The following is a 21801-nucleotide window of genomic DNA, read 5'->3' as shown; positions in this document are numbered from 1 at the left end:
TATCTACAAATAAGAGGGAAATCAAAATATGTTCAGAGAAGCAGTAAGAGATTAATTTTAGAGCCTGCTGAGTTAAATAACAGGGATGTACTTATGTTTAGTTTACGCCTTGGGATTTGGGCCCTCAACTTTGCCTTTGGAAGTCCAAAATAATAGACTTTATGAGAAGGCTTTAAGAAGAGAATTCCTAGGACTTCCCTGGCAGTGCAGTGGTTAAGACTCAGTGCTTCCAGTGCAGGGGCCGCGGGTTCGATCTCTGGTCAGGGCTGTGCGGTGCGGCCAAAAAAAAAAAAAGTAGAGAATTCCTTATAGTTCTATGTCTAGGGAAGCTAAAATTAAAGAAAAATCTTATTGACAGTATCACTACAGACCACAAATCAGCATGCTTTTTCCTTTAAGGACCAGATAGTTAATATTTTAGGCTTTGTGGGCCATTAGGTCTCTGTCACAACTACTCAGATCTGTTGTTGTGATGCAAAGCTGCCAAAGGTAATGCAAACAAAGGAGCATGGCTGTTTTCCAATAAAACTTTATTTACAAAACAGGCAGAGGGCTGGATTTGATCCCCAGGCCATAATTTGACAATTCCTGCTACAGACTACGAACTATTTTCAGTAGTTGAAGATGATGGATTTTTCATATTTGCTGAAGCTATAAATCCTAGTTGTTAAGTTCCTTCTAGAAAATATGGTATTGAAAAACTTCCTGAATTGTATTCTGCTATGAACAAAAAGGCAATAGTATTAAATGTGCCATTATACCTTGGACATCAGACACTTGGATATGCAAAAATGACTATAAATCATATTTAAGTCTAACAGTATTGTAGATTAATAATGAATTCAACCCTGATTCTGTTCAATTGTTGAGAGATTGTTGAGGCCTCCCTCACACAGCTATCAACAGAATGCATTCTGACTGAAAAACTACTTGTAGGATGGAAAATCAGTTTCAAAATGTGTCAATTGTTATAGATAATAGAACAAACATGGTAAAGGCTAAGAGTGATTTAGGAATCATAAGCATACAGTGTTTTGTTCATATAACCTTCAGTACTGTAATCTGAAAGCAATTATAACTGTCTATAAGCAGAAAGATAGTGGGCCACTGCCTCATACTTCAGTCAAAGACAAAAATACATGATGTACAAAGGTTATTTTTTTTTCCTAGAAAAGTTTATTGAACATTATTCCTGCATCACACTTATTGAAAGAAAAACTTAATTTTCCCTGAAGGCACCCTGTCATTTCACATGATCTATACCCTAAAGTTTCTTGTATTAAAAATACAGGTTAGGGCTTTCCTGGTGGCGCAGTGGTTGGGAGTCCGCCTGTCGATGCAGGGGACACGGGTTCGTGCCCCCGTCCGGGAAGATCCCACATGCCGCGGAGCGGCTGGGCCCGTGAGCCATGGCCGCTGAGCCTGCGCGTCCGGAGCCTGTGCTCCGCAACGGGAGAGGCCACAGTAGTGAGAGGCCCGCGTACCGCAAAAAAAAAAAAAAAAAAAAAAAACAGGTTAAATATGAGATTAGTAAACCGCAGCATATGAAAGTTCATGCTGAGCAAAAACAAGTCCAAAAAAAAAGCTACCATATATCAATAGAATAGTTCCTACAGTATTTGTTTCCTATGTAAATCATATTTGAATGCAATTTTCAGAACCATATTTAAATATATTTTGCAATTTGTTAACTGTAGGCGTCCACATTTTTCTTCCACCACATAATCTGTTCCTTTGATTAAGCTGGCAACATTTGCTAGGATCCACAAAATGCAGCAAGTTCACAGATATTTCTCAAGATTTGAGAAACCTGGTCCACCTTTAGTGTAGTTTCCTGAGATTTCTGCTCCGCTGAAGTTAAAATGAGGATTTTCTTTCTGGAAGCTTTTTCTGCATTTGGTCTTGCACCCAAGGATCAGCTGCATACTCAGATTCCAGAATAGAAGTCCAACAATTTGCTGCATCTCTCTTTGTAAGAACAATACGGACCATTTTTCTACCCTCCAGAGTCCACGGGTTCCCTCATCAGCTATTGTAGAATCAAAGAGTTTGCCCTTGAGGATCTCGTGGCCACCCACGGCCAGCGCCACATGCCGGCTCTGCGGGCCGCACTGGATATCCTGAGCGCGAGTGCCTGGCGACACCTGAACTTCAATGAACACCTCCTCCAAGATCTGGTACCACTGGCCCCACGGCGTTCTGCATGGAACCGCCCCACTGCGCTCCTCAAACAGGGCTGACACACTCCAGTCGCCTCCTGGCCCCAGTGGCCATCCAAAGGTTTTTGAATCGCCTTGTCATATATTTAACAAGATGTTTAAACAAGATGGAATAGCAGCTACTACGTGTTTAAAAGCCATCTAGAGCAAAACTAAAATAACGTGCTTTTTAGATGAAAACAATGTGTCAACTTATTAAAACTGCTTGCAGAGAAAAATACTTTGCTTTCTGGAACCTGAGGAAGAAGTCATCAAACTGATGACTTCAGAGTACAAGTATTTCTTACATGACAGTGGCTGAAAAGATTCTCTTATCATTCTACTCCAGGAAGATGCTGAGACTGGTGTACATGAAATGAAACTGAAATATAAATGGAAAACCCCAGATGACTGGTTTCTTGAAGGCCAACTGTATTGCTCCTTTGCCGCAGTTTTAGAACCAAGGTTTAAGGACAAATTTTATTCACATGACCGTGTAAAGCAGCAGTTGCAGGCAAATATTGTGTGTGTGTGTGTGTGCGTGTGTGTGTGTATTTGGAGTAAAAAATATAAGCGTGGATAATACTTTCAGCAAAGATTCAAAAAAAATTTTCTTCACCTGGGACTAGAAGCTTCCGTCTGTGGGACTGCTTCAACCAAACTGCACCATCATCAGCAACCACACCAAGCTGAGGATATAAAATAGAGATGAGGGACTTCCCTGGCCGTCCAATGGTTAAGACTCAGCATTTCCACTGCAGAGGGTGTGGGTTCGATCCCTGGTTGGGAAACTAAGATCCCACATGCCGTGTGGCGCGGCCAAAAAAAAAACCGACATGAGCCTTTATCTTAGTTAGTTCCTATTAAAGAGAAGGGAAAGCTTAATAATTTTGTGGCAGCATCAATACTAGCAGTATCCCATAATGGCAGCACTAACCAAACATTTTCTGTTACACTGCCCTCCATAGATGAAAGAGAGCATCTATTTATGTGGTAGATGGCACTACTGTTTAGTTCCAGGTATATTTTTCTCTACTTCTAGGTATACGGAGGATTACACTCCTTCTGCCCTTTAAATTAGGAACAGCTATTTCACTAGTTTTGGCTCATGAAGCTGGAGTGGAAGGAACGTGTGCATGTCTGGGCCATAGCATTTTGCAGCCAGTGGTAAACACTCTAGTCCTCTCTCTGCTGCATTAAATCCTGAGCCTCACTTTGAGAACTGGGCATGATAAAATGGAGTCTCCATCAGTCTACCAACCCCTGTTGGATATGCAGCACAAACAAAAAATAAATCTTTCTCATTTTAAGCCTGTGGGATTTTAGGGCTTATTTCCTAAGCATAACCTAGCTTATCCTGACTGGTGTAAGTTAGTGTCATAAACATATAGTATAATGACCCCAGAAGCAAACTATCAGCTTACATTGATGAGAAGTAAATACTCCTGAAGGGGATGTCAAACTCTAAAAATCTGAATACTTACATTTTAACAACAAAATTATAATATTTTAATATTATCTAATTTTTATATTTCATGTTGATTCTGGTATCTCAGAAGTTTATTATATAATAGTGATATTCTGCTTCAGCCAAATACTGATTTTTAACATGTAGCTGGTTTTTGTTTGTTTTCAGCCGTGCCATGTGGCATGTGGCATCTTAGTTCCCTAACCAGGGATCGAACCCGTGCCCCCTGCAGGGGAAGCATGGAGTCTTAACCACTGGACAGCCAGGGAAGTCCCTAACATGTAGCTGTTTTGCATTCAGCCAAAATGTATTTTTGGTGCCTCTCTAAAAAAAAATATACTAAATAGGGCTTCCCTGGTGGCGCAGTGGTTGAGAGTCCGCCTGCCGATGCAGGGGACACGGGTTCGTGCCCCGGTCCGGGAAGATCCCACATGCCACGGAGCGGCTGGGCCCGTGAGCCATGGCCGCTGAGCCTGCGCGTCCGGAGCCTGTGCTCCGCAACGGGAGAGGCCACGACAGTGAGAGGCCCGCGTACCGCAAAAAATAAATAAATAAACAAACAAACAAATAAATATATATATATATACACACACATATATACACTAAATAAAAATGATATGAATAAAAGCCTGGCTGTGCGTCCTTCAAGTTAGTTACTTGACAGAAACCTGAAACTATTTGTAAATTAGGTCACATTTCTTCTAAGGAGGAATACCTTGATCTTATGGAATACAGGTGTTTTTTGCTGCCACCTTGCATCCTAGGTCTCATCTCTTCTGCTGCCACCAGCTGGCTTCCACTACTGATAAATTCCAGAAACCAGCAGGATTCTATTCAGTGTTTTTTTTTTTTAAATTGTGGGGGAAGGGAATGTATTTTTTTTAATTTATTTATTTATTTTTGGCTGTGTTGGGTCTTCGTTTCTGTGCGAGGGCTTTCTCTAGTTGCGGCGAGTGGGGGCCACTCTTCATTGCGGTGCGCGGGCCTCTCACTTTCGCGGCCTCTCTTGCTGTGGAGCACAGGCTCCAGACGCGCAGGCTCAGTAGTTGTGGCTCACGGGCCCAGTTGCTCCGCGGCATGTGGGATCTTCCCAGACCAGGGCTCGAACCCGTGTTCCCTGCACTGGCAGGCAGACTCTCAACCACTGCACCACCAGGGAAGCCCCAGTGTTTTGTTTTGACTGCTGGGTCCCTGATGAGAACACCAAGTCAGTTGAACAAGTAAAATTTTAGGTTGGGAACAGAAAAACACAATCAACTCATTTCCTACATATTTTGGGTAATCAGCCACACAGTAACTGGTTTTTGTCCCAGCAAGTGGTCCAGACAAGGCTTCAGGCTAACAAAAGAGAAGACATTTTAATTCTTAAGTAAATTTTCTCATCCTAGGAAAGAACAGTGTTAAAAGCTACAGTCATTATACAAGAGCAAACAAAGGTCAGTTCAAATACAATAGTGTACCAACAGTCTTAGTGTAGTTTTAAGCTTTAACAACTTCAGAAGTACAAACTCTATGAACTTACACAAAACATCACTTGAAAAATAAAATTATTTAAATTTCTTTCATGCTTCTTTGGTCTCGGGAATTTTTGAATAATAAATGTAATTCAATTTTTTGTTTCAGTCAACGTTTGCCATCCTCAGGGGGACTAAAAAATTTGAAATTTAAAATTACTTGAAATTCACCAAATTAAATAGTGTAAAAGAAATTTAAATAAATTTTCAAGTGATGCTTTATGCAAGTTTTCGGCATTTATACTTCTGAAAGTATCAAAACCTAAAACTGCAGTAAGACTTTCGGGAAACCTGTACATGGAAAACTGTGGAGTCACAGGGTGCTTGAATATAAACTTTTATAATTATACCTAGCTTTGTCCAAAATAAATTGAAAGATTTTAAAACAACACATGTACACACATATAGGCAAGAAGATGTAAAACTGAGTCATAAGGTTTCTTGAAGCTAGGGAGATACGGTGCTAAATTATTAAAACTTTAGGAAAAGTATGGGAGAGTGAGGCAAATGAGTAACAGTATCTGTCATACAGGTTCCTAGTATGACACTATATTTTTACTTTGAAGAAGGCTGAGGGTGCAGTTTTATTTGGGATACTTGTTCTTAAGCTAGTATTATGTTCTCAATATTTCGGTATTAGTATTACTATTGCTAATGATGATTTTCCAGAAAAGTAAAAACAACTTTTAAAGACTTGGGCCTTAAGAAAATGCAAAAAACAAAGAAACAACAAACAAACAAACAAAACTCCATAAATACTAGTTTTCCTTCAGTGGTTCTCAGTCTTGGCTGCACAATGGAATGACCTGAGTTTAAAAAATACTGATGCTTGGATCTCATTCTGAAATTCTGATTCAAGTGGTCTAAGCTAGAGAACAGGCATCAGGAATTTTTAAAGCCCCCTGGTGATCCTAATGTTACAGCCAAGGTTGAGAACCACTGCGCCAGGTCAATATATGATCAGGTACACGTCAACAAAAAAATATGTACAGATGTTCAGAACTTTTTTTTAATGTAGCACCAATCTCAAATTTTATAATGGAAGAGGTTGAGAAAAGAACCTAAAGCTCAAAAAAATCATGTTGAACGAAATAAGCCGGACACAAGAGTATACTTATTGTATGATTCTATTTACACAAAGATTTAAAAATTAGAAAAGGGGTGATGGGAGGGCGAGGAGAGGATTAACCGGGAAGCGAGCGAAGAAAACTTCTGAGATGGAAATGTTCTCTATTTTTAGTAGGGTACACAGATATATAGTTATCAAAACTCATCGAAATAGTTGAGATCCGTATTATGTTTTCGCTATATGTAAATTACGCTTCAATAAAAAGAACGAATAAACATAATTAACTTAAATCTGGATACCTATGACAGAGTCTGAGCGGCGGAGACGATTATTATTTGGGATTACCCAAACCCCACTAGATTAAAAGGAAGCGCAAACCCCAGACCAGAACCGGAGAATGGAGAGCAGACAGCAGGGAGGGCCATAGCCTAAGAAATCGCTAGAGGGCTGGCAGCCGCAGTCTAGTTGATACCTAGACAGCGGCGCCCGAGTGCCCCGCTAAAATAAGCCCCCACGCCCTTTTCCGGTGCGCACACTGCCGTTCGTGCGACCCACCAGAAGGATCCGGAAGGAAACGACGCCACCACGAAAAAGGAGCCGGTGGCAGCTGGGTTTCTGCGCAGATGCTGGGGCTGTAGGCGCCGCGCGGCCGGCTGGTTGCGGCTCGCAGGGAGGACGCCGGCGCTCGCCTTCCCTCCGCTGCCCCCGCCGCTGCCATGATTCCGGTATCGCTGGTGGTGGTGGTGGTGGGCGGCTGGACTGCCGTCTACCTGACCGACTTGGTGTTGAAGGTGAGGGCCTCGGGCCTAAGGCCCAAGCCCGCGGTACCAGGGCCGGGGCGCAAGGCCCTAGGCCTTTTCTCTTCCCCTGCCTTGTGCCTCCCGGGCTGAAAGCCGTGCGACCGGAACCCACGTGCGGCCTTCCGCGTGGCGCCCGGTCCCATGGAGTAAATAAAGCACGGCTGGCCGCGGGAGGGGTGTGGCGGCCTGCGCAGCTGCCGCAGTATCATTGCGGGGCTTTGCAGGCCCCGCAGCCTTCGGGTCCTGCCCGGGAGGCGCCGGTAGTGGGTTCGGGAGGGGCGGGGCCCTGCCAAACCCCGCGGCGTTGCACCTGGGAGGAAATAAAATATCCTCCTGGGAAAGACTTTGTTTGCCCTCTTTGTCTTTAAGGCCACGACCCTCCAGAGACTGGTATTGGAATGAATCTAAATCAAGTTGTGATTTACATCAGTGGCCTCAAACTTTAAAGTGCTTATGACCATCTGGGGTTCCAGTTAAAATGCACATTCTGATTCAGCAGGTCTGGGGCGGGGGCCTAAGATTATGCATTTTTAACCGGTTCCCAAGTGCTACCAATGCTGCCAATCTACAGACCATACTTAAAAGTAGCAAGGCTTTAGATAACTAGTTTCTGACTACTCGAATTCTAATTTGTATCTTAGACGCCGTTTCTTCACACTAACCCCGCTTAATACTCCCACCCCCGCCCCCCACACACACCCTGGGTGCACGGTCCATTCTTATTTGGGTAGCAGATATTATGGACAGTTGTCTGACCACATGCTTCAGGCACCCTTTCGGAATTGCATACTGGGGGTGGGAGTATTGTATGCGTGGAATAAAATCATGTAAATTCTCAAATATTTAATGAAAATTCCAATTATGACTAGTAAAACCTTCATGTTATGAATACTGTTTTAAATAGAGTACTGTAGTTTAGTATTGTGTGGTTTAGGCTTAACAGCAAAATGGTAACTTTTGTTGCATTCAAACTTGCAAAGTGAGGAGATTATACAGTTGAATCCTTAGAGCAGTCCTTAGAGCTGTGCTCTCCCACTTCGTATCCATTGAGAGCTTGGGCAGATTACTCTCTGTTCCTCCATTTCTTCATCTTTAAAATAGGCATAATAAATGTAAAGCTCTCCTGAGATTATAGAGAGGATTTCATTAATTCATCCACATAGAGCCTTGCTACTCAACCTGAGATTCAAGGACCAGCAGCACTTGGCATCATCTGGGAGCCTGTCAGAAATGTAGAATCTCAGGCCTCATTCCTGACCCACAGAATCCGAATCTGCATCCTCATAAGATCCCCAGGTGCTTTCTCTGCACATACTTGGCACGGTGCTTAGCATGTCATGAGCAGTACAGGCCACTGCTGGTTTAAACAGTGATTTTGTTGTTTGGAAAAAACAAAGCCGCGTGATTTCTTCATGTTGCATGGGTGACAAAAATCCAAAATAAAAATAATTTTTCAAATCTCTATAGTCTCTGGTCCAGTGTGTGAGGTGATCAGGATGTCACTTTAATTTCAGTAACAGCTCCTAACTTGCTAAGAGAGCACTATTCCTTGAGCGAAAGACGGATCTCTCATTCAGAGTATCCCATTGGGGAATGGAGAGACCTCAGGTTTTAGGAGCCTGCACCTTCAGCTTCTCTGCTTCTAACTTGGTCTGCTGTTCCATCCTTGGTTTGTCTAGGATTTCCTCAGTAGACACCTGGAGGGGTGTGCCACTCTCCTTTTCCACGTCCTAGAAGACAAGCAGGTTTAATAACTTCACCTGAAGATTGAGAGCAGAGAGCATTATGGATCCAAAGGCAAACAGATACCTATATTCAGACTCAGGTCATTTTATGACTGTGATAGGGCTGAAATATCCTTCTAGATAAGTTTCTCAAATGGATGGGCATCTGTATGACAAAATACTTACCATACTTACTGTAAGAGGTAAGAGGTCAGTGGCAGTGTATGTAAAACAGCCTTATGTTATCCAAAATCTTACATTACTCGAGGACTTCAAACTTCCCTAAAGATAAAACTCTTTGCTAGGCTGCGAATAAGCAGCTATCTCCCCAACAGTGAAGAATGTAAGAAGTTACTGAGACCAAGGTGGCTTTAGATAAGTTTTGTACTTTTTCATGGTCAAATTCAGCCTAATTTCTTAGGGTTGTTGCTCAGAAGAGGATAGAAAGCACCAATTCCAGCTAACCTGTCCCCTCTGTTGGATTGGCTGGGGGTCTTTTTTAATTACAACAAAAGACCTCTTTCTCTGGTAACAAGGCTTCTAGACCTGTGCTGTCCAGTATGGTAGCCACTAACTACATGTGGCCATGTAGCATTTGAAATGGGGCTAGTCCGAATAGAGATGTGCTGTAAGTGTAAAGCTGACACTGAATTTCAAAGACTTAATGCGTAAGTAAGTAAATAAATAGAATGTGAGGTGTTTCAATATATTAATTATATTCTGAATGATAATATCTTGATATTTTGAGTTAAAAATACATTTAAATTAATCTCTGTTTCTGTTTGCCTTTTAAAATTCGGCTACTAGAAAATTAAAAATTACATATGTGGCTTGCACTTATAGCTCCCATTATATGTCTGTTGGACAATGCTGTTCTAAGCAAAGGCCAGCAAACTTTTTTGCTCGTGGGCCGTAGTTTGCCAGACCCTGACTTCAGCACATCAGCCAATCCAAGACTCTTACTTTAATATCCTGAAGAATAAACATAAAGCTTTAAAATTATAAACATTTGATTAGTCAGTATCTTGCTTTCCTGTAGAAAACACTTTTATTTTCTTAAGCCTTATAAATTATTCTTCAAAATTCAGTGATGTGGAACTTTTCTTTCTCTCTTAGTCATCTGTGTATTTTAAGCATTCTTATGAAGACTGGCTGGAAAACAACGGATTGAGCATCTCCCCTTTTCACATAAGATGGCAGACTGCTATTTTCAATCGTGCGTTTTACAGTTGGGGACGGCGGAAAGCAAGGATGCTTTACCAGTGGTATTCTTTACTTTCTCTTTTTGGTTTAAATTAGTCATTTGTGATCATGAGAAATACTTGTTAAATGAACTGTTTCCATCATTTTCAATTTATTGAGTTTTAAAATGTTGACAATGTAAAAACTTTCTGGCTTTATATAAATTCATGGGATTGCATCATTGTGCTTTTGCGTACATTCAAAATCAAGGTTCTGTGTCTTGATCTGGGTGGTGGATACATCGGTATACATATGTAAAAATTCAATGAGCTGTACGCTTCAGACTTAGGCACTTTGTGTAAGTTATACACCAATAGAAAGGCAAAAAGCATATGGAGCATTTTCCACCAAGAAAATAATCCTGGAGAATTCTCTCCCCCATCATGACACATAGAAACAAGGGTCCTGGGAGTCATAGGGCTCCCAAAAGTCTGCCGGCTTTCCTCTATAATTCTTCTGTGATACCCATCCAGGGCAAGGATATTTAAAATACTTATCATCCAGTAAGGCATACACACAAACCAATCAGGAAAATGGCCAGCCAGGTTACAGCAGCAGGGTCCTGGAGCCCTCTGGCTATACCAGGCATATCCCTTTAATTTAAAATATTTTTAAAATCATGGTTTATAGTGTTTATGGTTAGGGGGTTTACAATGATCTCTGGGACACCCTAGAGACTGACAGTTTCTGTACTTGACAGAATTTCTAATATGGCAGTAGGGGGCCTTTGTCGAAATTCCTTTGTGTTAAAAATTTAGCTCCAACTAGAGTAGGGCTAAATATAAACGATCAAGTCATCAAAAAGCAGAAAATGCAACAGCAAATCAAAGCAAACAAAATAGAAATAATAAAGATAAGAACAGAAATAAACGAAATAGAAAGTATACAGTAGAGAAAATCAGCAAAGCCAGAAGTTGGTACTTTGAAAAGATTAATAAAATTAATAAAACCCTACCATGACTGATCAAGGAAAAAACCAAACAAAATAGCTAAAAATCAGAATTGAAAGGAGAAACATTACTATAGATTCTGAGACTTGTTTTATTTTATTTTTATTTATTTATTTATTTATTTTTTGGCCACACCATACAGCTTCTGGGATTTTAGTTCCCCAACCAGGGATTGAACCCACGCCCTTGGCAATGAGAGAATGGAGTGAGACTCATTTTGAAAAATGAAACTATTGTGAACAGTTGTATACCTATAAATTTGACTATTTAGATGAAATGGACAAATGCCTTGAAAAACACAACTTATCAAAAAGTTAGAAAATATAATAGATTATTCCCAACTATAGAGGAGTGATTTCTAATTTCTAATTATTAAAACAGTAGAAGAAAGAAACTGTTGTTAAGTTTTACTATGTTAATATTTAAGCTCATTACAAAATTCAAGTAAAATAAAATGCAAACAAAAGAATCGGTAGATGAAAAAGAATGATGTCTATAATGTGAAAAGAGCTTTCATAACTACATGAGAACAAGATCAAAACAATGCTATGTAAATGAGCAAAAAAATATGAGAGGAAACAAACTTTTTATTGGGAACAACATTCAGCCTCTTCAGTTATGAGAGAATTGTAAATTATAACTGCTTAAAGAGACTAGTGCCCATGCTTCAGTCAAGTATCTGAACTTCAAGTAGGAGAAAGAAGCAGAGTTATTGAAATTTTTAGACATTGTTTTGAAGCTATGAAAGGTGGCTGGTTAATGAATTTTTTAGTCCATGAATTGTGAGGAATTGTACATTTATGTAATTTTTTTCCTCTTGACAGGTTCAATTTTGGAATGGTGTTTGGTGTAATTGCTATGTTCAGCTCTTTTTTTCTTCTGGGGAAAACGCTGATGCAGACTTTAGGCCAAATGATGGCTGACTCTCCCGCTTCTTATTCTTCCTCCTCTTCTTCCTCCTCTTCCTCTTCCTCCTCTTCCTCTTCTTCCTCCTCCTCTTCATCCTCTTCCTCTTCCTCACTTCACAACGAACAGGTGCTACAAGTTGTGGTAAGTGCCTTCTTATTGCTTTAAGTAGCTTTGTTGAAACATAGATATAAGAAATTTCTTCTGGATAGCATAATTCCTATCCATAATATAAATATGAAATAAATGAAAAGTCTCACAATTTCTCAAATTACTTGCTTAAACAAAATCATTAGTAAGAGTATAGCAAAGAATTGTTGCAATGTGTAGTAGTAGTAGTAATAATAGAACAAATGGACCACCACTAAGACTGTCAACAATTACACAAGTATTCGATTTAATTCATGTTGTCTTTTTTTTCAGTGCAAGGTTTTTTTTAAATTGAAGTATAGTTGCTGTACAATATTATATAAGTTGTGGGTGTACCATATAGTGATTCGCAATTTTTTAAAGTTATACTCCGTTTATAGTTATTATAAAATATCGGCTCTATTCCCTGTGTTGTAAAATATATACTTGTAGCTTGTTTTATACCTAACTTGGTAATTCATGTTGTCTTCTTGAGGTGTTGAATAATTGTTACTGTCAAGGAATAAGCATACTGATTTAAGATCTCTATAATGTAGAAATAAATTGCATCTTAATCCTATGCAAAATGTTCCCGTTTCTTCTTCATGGCTTTCAGATTCTTAAGCAATAATATCCTTTTAATTAAAGGTAAAAGACCTTTTGAATGATCACTGTGATTTCTTGATATGAAGAATAATGTGCTGAGTTGTACTCCTTTGACTGTAAGCTACTTAAAATAATTCCCACTTTAAAGCACATGTGTAGACCAATACCTTATCAATTCATGTTTCCAGAGTTTGAAAGGGTGCTTTACCACTGACTAACTTCAATTTTAAATTTTTTACGTTAATAGTTTCCATTTCCGTGAGTCATGGACGTTATGTTTTTAATCGTGTTCTTATTAATGAAATAGACTATATGAGTTAGTGACTTTTTTTTAAATTGAAGTATAGTTGATTTACAGTATTATGTTAGTTTCAGGTGTACAGCATAGTGAGTCAGTATTTTTGCAGATTAAATTCCATTGTAGGTTATTACAAGATAATGGGTGTAATTCCCAGTGCTATACAGTATATCCGTGTTACTTATCTATTTTACTTTATTTTATTTTTATATCTTTATTGGAGTATAATTGCTTTACAATGTTGTGTTAGTTTCTGTTGTACAACAAAGTGAATCAGCTATAAGTATACAGATATCCCCTCCCTCTTGAGCCTCCCTCCCACCCTCCCTATCCCACCCCTCTAGGTGGTCACAAAGCACCAAGCTGATCTCCCTGTGCTATGCAGCTGCTTCCCACTAGCCATCCACTTTACATTTGGTAGTGTATATATGTCAATGCTACTCTCTCACTTCATCCCAAATATACAAACTATATAGTAGTTTGTATCTGTTAATACCCCTTATTTGTCCCTCCCTTCTTCCTTTTCCCCTTCGATAACCACAGGTTTGTTTTCTATATCTGTGAGTCTGCTTCTGTTTTGCATATACATTCATTTGTATTATTTTTTAGGTTACACATATAAGTGATAGTATACAGTATTTGTCTATCTCTGTCTTATTTCACTAAGCATAATATTCTGTACGTCCAACCACATTGCTGCAGATGGCAGTATTTCATTCTTTTATGTGGCTGAGTAATATTCCAGTGTATGTATGTGTGTGTGTATATATATATATATATATGTACATCTTCTTAATCCATTTGTCTGATGGGCACTTGGGTTGTTTCCATGTCTTGGCTATTGTAAATAGTGCTGCTATGAACATTAGAGTGCATGTATCTTTTTGAATTAGTGTTTTTGTTTTTTTCATATATATACCCAGGGGTGGGATTGCTGAATCATATGGTAGTCCTATTTTTAGCTTTTTAAGGAACCTCCATACTGTTTTCCATAGCGGCTGCACTAATTTACATTCCCACCAACAGTGCACAGGAGTTCCCTTTTCTCCACATCCTCGCCAACATTTGTTATTTGTAGACTTTTTGATGATAGCCATTCTGGCAGGTGTGAGGTAATACCTCATTGTGGTTTTGATTTGCATTTCTCTAATAATTAGCAGTGTTGAGCATCTTTTCATGTGTTAGCTATCTGTATGTCTTCTTTGGAAAAATGTCTATTCAAGATTGACAGATTTTTTTTTAACTCATCTCTTTGTGGCCTCTACTAGCTGTGTCACTATGGGAAGATTACAAGTCATTTGTAGCAAAACATAAAGAATCTCTCCTATGGTAATAGCTCTTTCTTAGAGGTTAAAAGGATTCAGGTGGGTGAGGCCTCAGACGAGATGATTTATTTCTTCAGCAAACATTTACTGAGTGTAGTCTGCCTACTGGCCTTGTGCTTAGTCCTGCTTATACAGGGAACAAAATCCAATCCTAGCACTTACAGAGCTTTTAGTCTAGAGGGAGAGCTGCTATGATTTTCTACAGTTGGACAGAGTACAAGGTGCTGCGGGAACAAAGACAAGCCCTGCTGAGGTGTGCCTGGTACTGGGAAGAGAGTAGAGGAGAAGGGAAGGGAAGGAGAGTCCACATAGCCTGGGAAAGGAAGATGGCAGTTGAGCATGCCAGAAACAGAGGGAACCATATAACATGGAAAGGCAGAGGGAATAATTATACTAATAATAAAACCTAGTTAGGGGCTTCCCTGGTGGCACAGTGGTTAAGAATCTGCCAGCCAGTGCAGGGGACACAGGTTCGAGTCCTGGTCCGGAAAGATCCCACATGCCACGGAGCAACTAAGCTCATGCACCACAACTACTGAGCCTGCGTGCCGCAACTACTGAAGCCCGTGCGCCTAGAGCCCATGCTCCGCAACAAGAGAAGCCACCGCAATGAGAAGACCGCACACCGCCACGAAGAGTAGCCCCCGCTCGCCGCAACTAGAGAAAGCCCGCACGCAGCAACGAAGACCCAATGCAGCCAAAAATAAATATAAATTAAATAAATTTATTTTTAAAAAATACTAGTTAATATGCAATGCTTCCCATGTGAGGTTTTTTGTGCCTATTTTATTTTATTCCTGCAGCAATGTAGAGGTAAGCATTGTTGTTATCCCTGATTCACAGATGAGAAAACCAAGGCACAGAGCTGTTAAGTCACTTGCCTGTGATCACAGCTAGTAAATGGTGGGTCCATCACTCACCCACCACTGACCTCAGAGCCTGTGCACAGTATGCTCTACTCTCTTAAAAAAGACCAGTAATTCCTCAAGGAACTATAAAGTAACTTTGACCTGTATCTAAGAGGTATATGGTGGAAGGTATATGGTGTAGGAGATAAGATGGGAGATATAGGTAGGGTCTGTGTTATGAAGGGCCATTCTAAGAAGTTTTGATTTTATCTGTAGATAACAAGTCTATGCAAAATGGACTGGAGTAGGGTTTCACCGAAGATGGGGAGACCATTTAAGAGAGCATTTGGAATAATTCATGTTAGAAGTTATAAAGATCTTAACTAAATTAGTGGTAAGGAGAATGAAGGGGCTGGATTCAAGGGATCTTTTGCAGTGGAGTTCTCAGACCTCAGTCATTAATTGAATGTGAGGCTGGAGGGAGAAGAAAGTCGAGGATGACTCTCAGGCTGCATGGCTGTTTATTGTTTGCCAAGAAAGAGGATAGTAGAGAAAGAAGCAGACTTGGAGAAAATATGATCACTGGCCTGTCTGCCTGCTAGGATTAGAATGGCAAAAGGGTTTTTGGGGGGTTTTTGGATTTATTTCAGTTTAACAAGTTTGTTTGTGTTTTTGGTTTTTTTTAAAGACACATTTATTCAGACTATTACATTTAGCAGTCAACAGCGTGGGTACAAAGAAAAATCTATATTAAAACGCTTTGTTGGAATGCTTTACACTTTCCACAGAATAGAAGCTAAAATAATCTATTATACAATTAGTCACAAATATAGTCCTTGGGGTATTTTTGCCCATACACAGGAGTATTGTCTAAAACAGGGGTACCCAACTCCTGGGCCGCGGACCACTACTGGTCTGTGGCCTGTTAGGAACCGGGCCGCACAGCAGGAGGTGAGCGGCAGGCGAGTGAGCGAAGCTTCATCTGCCACTCCCCATCGCTCGCATTACCGCCTGAACCATCCCCCCCACACACAATCCATGGAAAAATTGTCTTCCACGAAACCAGTCCCTGGTGCCAAAAAGGTTGGGGACCGCTGGTCTAAAACATGTCTTTGTAGCAACTAGGCCCTGCCACCTCTGTGCTTGGTTGAGTTCCCAAATCTGTTGTAACCTGTAGCTTCCCTGTCATTTCTCTGGCTCTCCTCTCCTGCTAAGCTTTGTTTCCTGGCAGTAATTAAAACCTCCTGCCATAGCCACCTTGGTTTCGTGGTTTGGCAAAGTATTGGCCTCATCCCCCATAGGGGCCAGAACTTCTGCCTCCAAAGTTTCCTCCTTTCATGGGTCCAAAATTTGAACATTGATTGTTGTAATTGCCAAAATCATTGTAGCTTCCGCCGCCTCCAAAATTGCTTCCGTCATTACCAAACAAACCCATTATAGCCATCCCCACTGCCACCATATCCCCCACCACGGCTGCCACCAGAGCCACCTCGGCCACTGAAGTTTCCTCCACGACCAAAGCTGTCATTCCCACCAAAACCCCCTCCACGACCACCACCAAAGTTTCCAGAAACACCTTGCTCTCTTTGGCTGGATGAAGCACTAGCCATCTCTTGCTTAGATAGGGCTTTTCTTACTTCACAGTGTGGTATTTCTGAATGACAGTCTTGTCTGCAGAGTCATGGCCATCAAATGGTACAAAAGCAAAGCCTCTCTTTTTGCCATTGCCTCAGCCAGTCACTTTTTTCCCCATACTATTCAAAATAATCTCTTAGATGATGTTCTTCAGTGTCTTCTTTAATGCCACCAACAAAAATCTTTTTCACAGTTAAGTGGGCACCAGGTCTTTGAGAATCTTCTCTTGAGACGGCCCTCTTTGGTTCCCCAACTCTTCCATCCACCTCGTGTGGCCTTGCCTTCATGGTTGCATCCACCTCCTCGACAGTGGCATACATGACAAACCCGAAGCCTCTGGAGCGCCTGGTGTTTGGATCCCTCGTTACCACACAGTCTGTGCGCGTTCCCCACTGCTCAGGTGGCTCCTCAGACTCTCACTGGTTGTTTCAAAGCTGAGACCTCCAACGAAGAGCTTCCACAGCTGTTCGGGCTCTTTGGGAGACTCTGATTTAGACGTGACAGCAGTGGGGCTGGGGAGACTTTAATGATGCTTACTCAGCGGCGTCCACGAGCAGAAACAAAGCTAACAAAGTTTTTTAAATTTTTTTATTTGATAAATTTGACATGTTACTGTTTGCAAATTTAAGGTGTACAGCGATGTACACCTTATGTACTTTCATACATTTATTTATTGTAATATGATTGCCATTGGAGCAATATTTATCACATTATAGTACAATTTTATTGATTGTATTCTTTATACTGTGCATTAGATCTCTGTAGCTTATTTACTACTTGTTACAAGTTTGTACCGTTAAATACCGTCACTCATATCCATCCCATCCCCTGGTAACCACCATTTTACTCTCTGTTTTTTAATAGATTTGACTTTTTTAGATTCCATATATAAGTGATATCATACTGTACTTGTATTTCTCTGATTTATCTCTCTTAGCATCATGTGCTCAAGGTCTATCCATGTTGTTGCAAATGGGAGGATATCTTCCTTTCTCATAGCTGAGTAATGCATTGTTTATGTACATGTACCACATTGTTTTTATCCATTCATCTGTTGGTGATCATTTGGGTTGTTCCCATAATCTTGGCTATTGCGAATAATGCTGTGATAAACAGAGATATGCATATATCTCATTGAAATATTTTCATTTCCTTTGGGTATATACCCAGAAGTGGAATTGATGGATCATACCTTATATGTATTTTTAACTCTTTGAGGAACCTCCATATTGTTTTCCATAGTGGTTGGACTAATTTATATTTCCAGCAGTGTGTAAGGGTTACCACATCCTTGCCAGCACCTGTGTTGTCTCTTTTCTTCTTGATGATAGCCATTCTAACAGGTGTGAGGTGGTATCTCATTGTGGTTTTGATTGGCATGTCCCTGATGATTAGCGATGTGGAGCATCTTTTCATGTGCCTTTTGACCATTTTGCTGTCTTCTTTGGAACTACTAAATAGTAGTTCTGTCCATTTTTTAATCAGATTGTTGGGCGGGGGGTTGTTTGTTTTGTTAGTTCTTTATATGTTTTGGATATTAACCGCTTATCCAGTATATGGTTCGCAAAACTTTTCTCCCATTCTGTAGGCTGCCATTGGTTGTTTCTTTTGCTATGCAGAAGCTTTTGAGTTTGATGTAATCCCATGTGTTGATTTTTGCTTTTGTTGTTTGTGCTTTTGGCATCATGTCCAAAGAATCATTGCCTGAATGGTAAAGTGTTAATTTACAGAAGAAATTATTTCTTCTGTTTGCTTTTCAACTTACTCATAGAGCTTACAAAATATTGATTCAGTTAGGAGAGCCATGCTTTGGAACCATTAAGAAGTCAGCTGCCCTCTGTATATCTACCTGGCATGTTTTTGCTTAAGTTTGTTGTATCTCCTGACTTTGATATGAGCTCTTGTAGCTTAGAGCACATACTTTCTGTTTACTCTATAATTCCCTACAGCCTCATTCAGTATTAATTCCCCAAAACCTGGCACTCTATGTTATTGAGAGATCAGTATTTTGGTACATCTAATACCCTGTGTGATCACGGCTGAGACAGATGGGCAGTCGAGTATTGTTGCCAGCAAATAAGACCTACCATCTGTTGGTGTAGTCACATGTTCAAATCCTTACCTTATTTCATTATTACATCACTGAAATAATAAAGAGAAGAAATCAATATCCTATTGGATCAAGGCTACTGATTTTTTTGAAATAAAGGTAAGATAACCTGAATACTTTGTGATATAGAGGGAATGTATGAGTATTAATCTTAAGTACATAAATTTAGAGAGGAATCAGAGAAAAGGAAACTACAGGTCTGAACAGACAGATGCCTGACAACATGGGAATGGAGCAGATATGTAGAAAAAGGTACACTGATGTTCTTGAAAAGAGTTGCTTAGTAGGGTCTGAGTAGAGAGAACTTCAGATAATGAGCATCATAAAAATATCCTCTGACCATTTACTTCTACATCTGGGACTCTAGGTTAAGGAAACACTTCCAAATTATAGAAAAATTAGTATTCATCAAGCTGTTTATCCTAACATTTATTACTATGAAGAATTAGAAACAACCACAATATGTAATTGAGGAATGGTTAAATTATGAGATTGTCATTCAGTGAAATGTTATGAATACATTAAAAATGATGACTATGAAAGCTAGTTTCATAACTAGAGAAAGGACTCTTGGAATCAATGAATTTAGAAAGCAATCCAGGCAGCATGGTTTGAATCTCCTCTTCAGTTACTAAAAAAGGCTTAAAAGTGAAATTCCTTTGTTATACACAAAAATAAATGTGCAGTTGAATTAAAATTAAAATGTGAAATCATAAAAGACCTTGAAAGAAATAAAAACAGGTTTCTATTTATAGGAACACAGAATGAGAAAGACATATGCATAAAACTAATGGCAGAAACCATGAATATTGATAGATTTGACTACATAACATTTTTTATATATCAAAAAACCAAAAGCAAAATAAAATTGAAAGGCAAAACTTGGGAATGCATCTGTAATTTGTATCACAGAGAATTAATAATTGATACTTGAAGCGATCTTACAGACAATAAGAAAAACATGAACACTCTAAGGAGAAAAAAATTGACAAGTCAGGAGTAGGCTACTCACAAAAGATCTATCAGTGGTCAAAAAGTAGGGGGAATATTCAGCTTAATAATCATCAAAGAAATAGAAATCAAACAATGGGATGCTTTTTATTCCTCTCAAATTGCAGATTTGAATAAAATGAGCTTACCCAAGGTTATTGAAGTGTCTGCCTTTGGAGAGCAGTTTGATATGTATCAAAGTCCTTTAAATTTTGTGTATAATTACCCTCTCTGTTAGGCGTAATGTTAAACAGTGGACAAGGATTATCTCCTGTAATCCTCAGAATTACCCTTTTATGTAAATGTGGTGATTTCCATTTTAATGATGGGGAAATTGAAGTACTGGAGGAATAATCCAAGGTTCTTCAAGGTCCCTTAGCTAGTTATGATGGAGCCAGAACACCAAACCCAAATGATATGTCCCCAGAGCCTGAACCAACCGTGCTTGTGTAACAATTTATTCCCTCCAAATATTTGTGTATATGTGTCCAAATATATTTATCACAGTATTTTATAAGAGCAGAAACCTTTAAAACAATTAAATGCCCAACAATCTACTCCATGAAATACGATGCAGCTATTAAAAATCATGTTGAACCAGAAATACTCATGGGAAAATGTTTGTGATACTATTAAGTGAAAAGGGTAGATTTCAAAACCATATTTATAATAAAAGAGTATAATTTTTTTTTAATATGTGTACATGAAAAGATTGGAAAGACATGCATTGAAACACTGAGAATGGTTTTTTGTTTTGTGTTTGGGGAACAGGAACGGTTTCTATTATTCTTTGAGTTTTCAAGTTTTCCTGCTTTAAACATATTTTGTAATTAATTTAAAATACTAACTAATGAAAGAAAGACGAACTTTCCTCCAGAAGGATACCTTTAGAGTCCCACTGCCTGGATTGTGAGAAATAGAACTTAGGAACGATTATTTATCTTGCAAGAAGATTCTTGGGTATCTAAAAAAATTTTACTGTGCAGCCTTTAAAATAGCAACCTTAAGTGCATAACAGTGGAGCACGTGGGTCCTTAACATGTCTGTATGTTCCAAATGCCTTACTTTCTGCATTAAATTTCAATTTTAGTATAATATTTATGTATCACTTTGATATGATTTTTCTAACCAATGTTCTAGACAAACTGATAGAAGAAACGAAGGGCCTGGTGCTCCCACACCAATAAGGCACTTTATTACACTGCCTTTAATGATCAACTCTCATATAACTTGATAATACTAAAATGAAACTCATTGAAGGGGGGTGGGGACATCCTGTATTACTCACATAAGTACTTGGAGCCTTGCAATAACACTTAGCGGAAGGAATGGGAACTGTAACAAGAATTCCCAAATCGGGCTGCCAGCCCTCGAGGGTGGATCAGCTACTGACTCCTTCACTGCCACTCTGCCTTCCCTGGCACTATGCCAGGCTCCCTAATTCTTTCCCGTGGTAAAGACTTCAGGAAGCTAACGTTTCAACTTTTTAACCTGTTGTTTCCTATTCTCTTTAGATTGGTGGTGTGCTTAGCTCAAAAACTGCCTAGTTCAAAAAAACTGACTGGTGTTTTTATATTTATTATGATAGAAATGGAGAAGTGGACCATCAGTTTTCATATTAGTTTTAGCTTACCGAACACTGAGTTTGGAAGGTTAAGTTTTAGTACAGAGTGAACATCGTGTTCTCTTGGTGCCCAAGTGTGTTTTTATCATTGTGTCTGTGAACAGGTTCCTGGCATAAATTTACCCGTCAACCAACTGACCTATTTCTTCGCTGCAGTCCTCATTAGTGGTGTTGTACATGAAATTGGACATGGGATAGCAGCTATTAGGTAATGATATTTACCTCTCTCTCTATATTCCATGCAAAGAAGCTTTTCATTTAGGAGTATTTATTACTAAAATCTGCTACATTTGATACTTTTTCTTTCTTTGGATACTGCCCAGTGCATATCCACCATTCTTATTTTAAGGTAACTTCTCTTTTGT

General features: G+C 39.5%; 1 protein-coding gene and 1 pseudogene across 3 annotated transcripts in view; one reads left to right on the top strand and one right to left on the bottom strand.

Moving 5' to 3' along the window:
- Window positions 1–1777: 1777 nt before the first annotated feature.
- LOC113614545 (nudC domain-containing protein 2 pseudogene) lies at window positions 1778–6967 on the bottom strand (annotated as a pseudogene).
- MBTPS2 (membrane bound transcription factor peptidase, site 2) overlaps window positions 6797–21801 on the top strand; it is a 40804-nt gene continuing 25799 nt past the window's right edge. Inside the window, exons 1-4 of one of the 3 annotated variants that reach the window (XM_027096106.1) lie at window positions 6797–7040; window positions 9890–10038; window positions 11790–12015; window positions 21541–21644. In XM_027096106.1, coding sequence (XP_026951907.1) covers window positions 6966–7040; window positions 9890–10038; window positions 11790–12015; window positions 21541–21644 — 554 coding nt within the window. In that variant the 5' untranslated portion in view covers window positions 6797–6965. The remainder of the gene's footprint in view (window positions 7041–9889; window positions 10039–11789; window positions 12016–21540; window positions 21645–21801) is intronic. The other 2 variants (XM_027096107.1, XM_027096109.1) reach the window with 2 other exon arrangements.

The sequence above is a fragment of the Aethalodelphis obliquidens genome, unplaced genomic scaffold (assembly GCF_003676395.1).
Source record: "Aethalodelphis obliquidens isolate GAN/ISIS:26980383/991018 unplaced genomic scaffold, ASM367639v1 scaffold99, whole genome shotgun sequence".
NCBI lineage: Eukaryota > Metazoa > Chordata > Mammalia > Artiodactyla > Delphinidae > Aethalodelphis > Aethalodelphis obliquidens.
The sequence above is the reverse complement of the archived record's forward strand: the minus strand, read 5'-3'. Positions and strand labels throughout refer to the sequence as shown.